This window comes from Geospiza fortis, unplaced genomic scaffold (assembly GCF_000277835.1).
Source record: "Geospiza fortis unplaced genomic scaffold, GeoFor_1.0 scaffold140, whole genome shotgun sequence".
In the NCBI taxonomy this organism is placed as follows: Eukaryota; Metazoa; Chordata; class Aves; order Passeriformes; family Thraupidae; genus Geospiza; species Geospiza fortis.
This window is the reverse complement of record NW_005054459.1, coordinates 718,516-724,615: the sequence shown is the minus strand read 5'-3', so window position 1 is coordinate 724,615 and position 6,100 is coordinate 718,516. Positions and strand designations below refer to the sequence as shown.

The following is a 6,100-nucleotide window of genomic DNA, read 5'->3' as shown; positions in this document are numbered from 1 at the left end:
TCCACGGAAGATGCCAGCACAGAGGAGGCCAGGAAGGAGTGGTAGTTGGAGTTGTTGATGGTGTCCGTGTTGTTGGAGTGCATGGCCGCGGCGATCTTGCTCTCCAGCGTCCTCACGGGTGGCACGGGCGGGGTGAAGCTGTAGGAGGAGGGGGCAGGGACTGACTCGGAGCGCAGGTGCAGCGGGGGAGCCCTCGTGCTCTCCCGAGGCTTTTCCAAGTGGCTCTGGTGGCCTGCAGGCACGGAAGAGGAGCCACGGGCACTGGAACTGCTCTCGGAGACAAAGCCAGGCGTGGGCTCCGGAGGCTTTTCAGGTACAGCTGTGCTCCACATCTGCAGGGAAGAAAGCAGACAAAGTTAGGGACAAGCAGCTTTTTCTCTGCTCTTCTGTAGTTAGAACATCCGAAACACTTGTACAGATCAGCTCCATTCCAGCATATCTGTGCCTGGTTTTTGTTGGGGACTGACAGACATGTAGGTTCCCTCTCTCAGCATGGGAAGGCATGATGCCACTGGCAGTTTTTAGGGACCCATCACAACTGGTGTGTTCTGCAAATGCCAAACCAGAGGAAGGGAGGAGGTGGCTGTCTCCTCACACATTACCCTCAGTGTTTCATTAGGTGGTCTGCTTTTAAATGTCTGATGATAATGAAAATGTTCCTGGATTTAACCTCCTCAGGCCCTGGTGAGCAGAACAAGAAGTGCAGCAAAGTAGAAATTCCTGCCTTAAATGTGGCTGCAGGGCTTAGGATGGGCTGCAGCCAGGCATATCTCATGGGCTGGGGGCTTTAGATTTCTGATGGAAATGTTTCAATCCTGCACAAGCAATCTGACCTGCTTTGTTTAACAGAATCACAGAATCACTGAGTTTGGAAAAGACCTCTGAGACTATGGAGTCCTATCTGAAATCAATCCCCCCTTGTCACCAGCCCAGAGCACTAAGTGCCATGTCCAGTTGCTCCTTGGACACTTCCAGTGATGGGGACTCCACTAGCTCCCTGGGCAGCCCCTTCCAGCACCTAATCACCCTTTCGTGAAGAAATTCTTCCTGTTGCCTAACCTAAACCTCTCCTGGTGCAGTTTAAAACTCTGTCCCCTCATCCTTTCGCTGACTGGACAAGAGCCTAATCAGGATGCTGGAAGAGGACCCTGTCAGAGGGTGCAAAAATTCTTCTGAGCATTCTGAACTATCAATCCCTCTGCCACCTGCCCCTGCAAATATTTTTTTCCTTAAAACCAAGGAGAGTGGGTATTCTCCTATGGGATGCTCCCTTAGGAAAGCAGCACAGGATTTTCTGCAAGGCTGTGTCCGTGTTACAGCCACTTCACTCCTGGTTTCCTGCAATCCCCCCACCCTTGCCATCTGGATTTGGACTGACATTCCCAGTGCTCACCATTTCAGAGGAGCTGTGCAGGGAGCAGCACATACCTGCCCAGAGCCGCTGGGTGCTTTGGCCGCTGGCACCTGTCCCACGGCTGCCTGGTGCTCCTGTCTCTGTGCCGGGGCCGTGGCCGCGTGTGACGCGGGCGGGACGGTGGCATCTGCCTGGGGGGCGGCCCCGGGCGGCCGGGCGGGGAGCGTGCAGCTTGTCCCCAGCTAGGCCCGCGCGCAGGTGGGGCTGTCCCACAGCCAGCTCCCTGCCGGGCAGCTCCCGCTCCGGCAGCGTCCCTGGGCCGTGGAGAGCCGCGTGCTCCCAGTCCCTCACGTGGGCCGGGAAGGCCTCCTTGTCCCCCGCTCTGCTGAGGTGGAAGCTGGACTGCTCCTGCTCCGCATCCCTGCTGCCAGGCGTGTCCCCAGGCATGCCCGTGTGGAGAGGCGGGGGCTCCTGGCCTCCAGGTGCGCCGGGCGGGTGGTTGTGCTCCCCGGCCGTGCCTTGGCAGTCCTGCTCTAAAGGTGCCCCGGGCTGGAAGTGCAGGCGGTTCTCGGGCAGAGCAGTGAACAGGTGGAGCTTGTCAGGAGCGCCCGCAGAGAGATGGAGCTTTTCTAGAGCTGTGCCAGCTTCAGCCTCTCCATAATTTGTGCTTTCAGCATGAGCATCTCCTGGCCTTTTGTGGGACTGGGCGGATGCTTGCTGTGCGGACTCGGCTAACGCTAGGGCCAGCATGCGCGCTGCGTTTTTCGGAGGAGGAGGAGGGATAAGAGACACAGAACTGACGGGAACAGGATCCTGGGGGGAGTCGAGGGCAACTGCTCCTAATGGGGGGAAAATTGAGAGAGAGAGTGATTTTATGTTACCCAATAAGGAGAGTGACCTTAACGACTATTATAAAAAAATAGATGCTCTCCACACTTTCACAGTGGCAGTTCCTTCTGATGTGAAACACTTGTGTCTCACAGGCAAACGCTGCTCGACAGCACAGCAGTTCATCACAAAGAGGAAAAAACCCAAGAGATTGTCTAAAGGCTCCTCTTGCATTTCTAGAGGTAGGAAGGAGGTAGCAGAGAATGAGATACCCTTACACAATTTTGATCATAAGGTTTTAGGCAGAAAGGTCCCTTCTTCGAGTGTTGGCAGATTTTTAATTTAAAAAAGGAAAAGTCTTAGATGGTCTATTGGCTGAAATGATTGAGAAGGACATGCTAGAGATTTTCACGTATGAGAGGATGGGGAAAAAAAAAGCAGAATATAAAGCATTATGGAAATTATCCGAGATTTGTGTGATGTAGGGAGAAGGCAGAGGTTAAGACTTTACTAATCTGCACAGCCCTGCAAGACACTCGTGATCAGAACTGACGGGCAATCCCCTCTCCTAAAGGCACGCAGAGGAGGATGGTTCTGAGAGCAGCTCCCCTTTGGAACTTAAAGAAAGAATGGAGGAAAATGCACTGTACCTGGCTGGGTGTGTCCACTGGGTACAGTCTTATTCTGACTGCTTGGCATGGCTTTCTCCCCTTCTTCTGGCAACTCTGCTTTGCAAGCAGTCACTAGCTGGGGATGCTGCAGCTCTTGGTGGGCTCCTTCCCCTGTTCCTGTTTCACTGTTTTTCAGGGGCAAGGACATCTGGGTTGGGGACCTGTTTGTGATCTCAGTGATGCCAATCTCTTTGCTCCAGCTGGAAGCAGAGGAGTTCCTGGATGTGGTGGGGACTCCTCCCATGGCCTCTGGCACACGGCTGGGTAGCACAAAGGAGATTGGTTCAGTGCTCAATGGTGGAGATTTGATGGGCTTTCGGGCTGTCTTGGGCGAGAAGCTGAGGGGTTTGCAGGCCTGCTCTTCCGTGGGGCTCAGGTCCAGCGTAAAGAAGGGGCTCATCTTCTCCTGGAAAGGGGACACTGGCTCAGAGCTTGTGGCACTGCCTGGGGTCTGAGACTGGCTGCCTGATTCTAAATCCTTCTTGAGCAGGCTTGGCTTGTCCTTATTGATATCGGCGGACTCCAGCAGGGAGGTGCTGCTGTCCAGGCACTCGGACTCTGCCTGGGGGGGGCTGCACTGGAAGGACATGGGGTCGAAGTCCAGGCTGGCGACGCCGATGTCCGGCGGGCTGAGGTCCACGTCCTCTGAGGAGCGGGGAGAGATGAGGGCAGGGACGTGGATGAGCCCCTCGTCCCCGTCGCTGTCGTCATGGGGGAGGTTGTCATAGGAGTTGCAGCGATTCATGTTCCCCAGGAGCTCCCCGTTGAAGGAGGCAGACAGGGCATCGCTGCTGGACCTGGGCCTTCTGGGCCGGAACAGTTTGGATTCACCTGGAAGTGAGGAGACACCATGGGTCAGTGACAAGACCTCCTGCCCAGGAGGCCAGGCCCGGTCGGGGGTGGTCAGAGCAGTCCTAAGGCAGCGAGAGGCTCCCCTGGTGATCTCTGCACACAAAGTAACATCGTTGGCAGTGACTGCTTATTCCATTTGCTTAAACTCTGTTACAGCACTTGCCAGGCATGATTTAGTGTGAAACTAAGCTGTGAGCACAAGCAAAGACACTTTAAATGTGCTGAAGGCCTTTCTCAGAGAGCACTTTCCTCCACAATGCTGTCCTGTCAGCCTTGAAATAGCAAGGGGAGGAGCCAAGGAACGAACATAAGCAGCATCAGCTACACCAGAGCAAGAGGTTTGCTTTTTTCAACCTTAAAAGCAGGAAAAGCCATGAAGAGCATTTCTGTGAGACTCATCTGTGCTGGGAGCAGAAAGCTGCTTCATCAGTTAGCAAGTTCAGCTTCCCCTGGAGGGGTGGAAAACCTGCCCTGTTGAATATCTACAGCCAGAGATGTCAAAGTGCCTCCCTTAATGCTCATTTCTTGGAAGTGTAGGTAGGATTTTGCCTTACCATCCACAGCATGCAGGGAGGTGAGGGACTCCTCACTCTTGGCCGAGCGGAGCGTCCCGCTGTCTCCTCGTCCTCCTGAAGGAAGGAACCACACAGGGATCAGTTAGGAATGGGGTTTCCATTTAGCTGGGTAATGGTGGCAGGAAAAACACAAATGCATTTCTAGCACCAACAGCTCTGTCCTGAGAGTAATCTTGTTTTGAAGGTGGGTTTCTGATTCTCATTTTACCTGGAAACAGTGACCAACCCAAGCGATGACGGCTGCAGGTGACAGGCTGGGAAACAATTTCCCACAAGTAAAACCCCCTCAAAAAGGAGGAAGGAAGAACATTTACAGACCCTGTTTTATGGGCACTAAACAAGTATAATTTCAGTCTCTGAGGAGACAGTCCTGAAGGGCATTATAAGCAAGTGTGAAGGCTGTGAGGGTAAGAATTTAAAGATCAACCTTGGGTGATGAGGGGATAAAAGTTCTCCCGGGCCCATATTTTGGGATTTGTGATGTGTTTTACTGCAAAAACATGCTGTTGCTATTTTTAAGTTTGGAAAGAAACAGAAAATTATATATGGAAAAGGTTGAGAATTCCACCTACATATGCTGGCTGTGACTACAAAGGGTTGTTGGCTGCCTTCTCTGGGTACTCTGGTACAGCTTTTGGAGGGAATGTGTTTGTGGGAAGGTGCCTTTCCCTCTTCTGAGAGCAGCAAGGGGAATGAGAACTGTATTCTCATTTCATAATGAGAGTGTCAGAAGGAATTATCCTGTGACTTGTGATAGCAGCAGCCACATCCTATCTTTCCAAAGCTGTTCCAAGCAAAGCACAGTGCTATGAGCCCTGGCAGGCTCCAGAGTTGCCTGAGATCCATTGGGAAAGAAGAGCTACTGGAGGTGTCATGCACAGCTTGGACGCTAGAAGGAGATAAAAGCCCACAGGAAACATCACTCTGCACTGCTGACAACCCCGGGTTTTGGAAGGGGGCCTCACCTGCCAGGGCTATGGCTTTCATTTCCGAGGGCTCGCTGGGGTTGCGCTGCAGTTTGCGCTTGGACACGGAGGAGGATTTTCCCAGGTTGAAGAAGGAACGCCAGCTCCCCACTGGAGACTTCTTCATCTTGCTGGGAGGCCTTTTCCTGGGGAAAGAAAATGGAACACATGGATGGAGGGTGGGCTGCAGCTCAATCCTGGCTGCTTGTTATCAGCACTCTCTGCTTTCTGCTCAGAAACTCCTGGTTTCTGCTTGGAACCTCCCTCTTTTCCCAGCTGAGGATGTTTTCTTTCTTCCAGCTCAGCCCTAAAGTCTTGCTGTGTAAATTCCCCCAAACTCCAGAAAGCAGCTGCAGTGCAGGTGAGGAAAGGCTCTTCCTTGTCCAGTCCAGCAGCCAAGGGATGGATTTTCTGGAAGAAGCTCCAGTTCTCTGGGAAGCTGGGCAGCCATAAAGGTGTTCAAAACCATCTCTCACTCCTGCTATAAAACCACCTTAGTCTCCTCCACTACCATATTTAATTTCCAGTGTCCTTGAGCCTGTCCAACTGCTCCATTTCAAGGGAACCTGGATTTGTGAAGAGCACTTAGTCCTGGAAAACCCCAACATCTGCAGGTGTTCATCCTGTTTACATTTCTGTGTGTGACTGGTCCAGGCATCTCTGCATCACAGACAACATGGATTTATACATTAAATGATATCCCTGGTGAAAACAAGAGGGAGCGGGGCACAAATTATTTGGCTAAACCAACACCACTGATATGAGCTGAATCCTCCCAGAGTCAAAAGCAGGTGGAAAACTGGCCACAATATTTACATATATAACAAGTCTCAAGTCAATATAAGCGAATTCCTG

At 52.5% G+C, this 6,100-nt stretch overlaps 1 protein-coding gene across 1 annotated transcript in view; it reads right to left on the bottom strand.

Moving 5' to 3' along the window:
* The window catches only part of ARHGAP32 (Rho GTPase activating protein 32), a 146,370-nt gene that overhangs the window by 6,079 nt on the left and 134,191 nt on the right, over window positions 1-6,100 (bottom strand). The window contains 6 exon segments of the mRNA XM_031062733.1: window positions 6-332; window positions 1,429-1,576; window positions 1,578-2,193; window positions 2,833-3,684; window positions 4,260-4,334; window positions 5,246-5,391. Of these exon segments, the coding sequence (XP_030918593.1) occupies window positions 6-332; window positions 1,429-1,576; window positions 1,578-2,193; window positions 2,833-3,684; window positions 4,260-4,334; window positions 5,246-5,391 (2,164 nt within the window).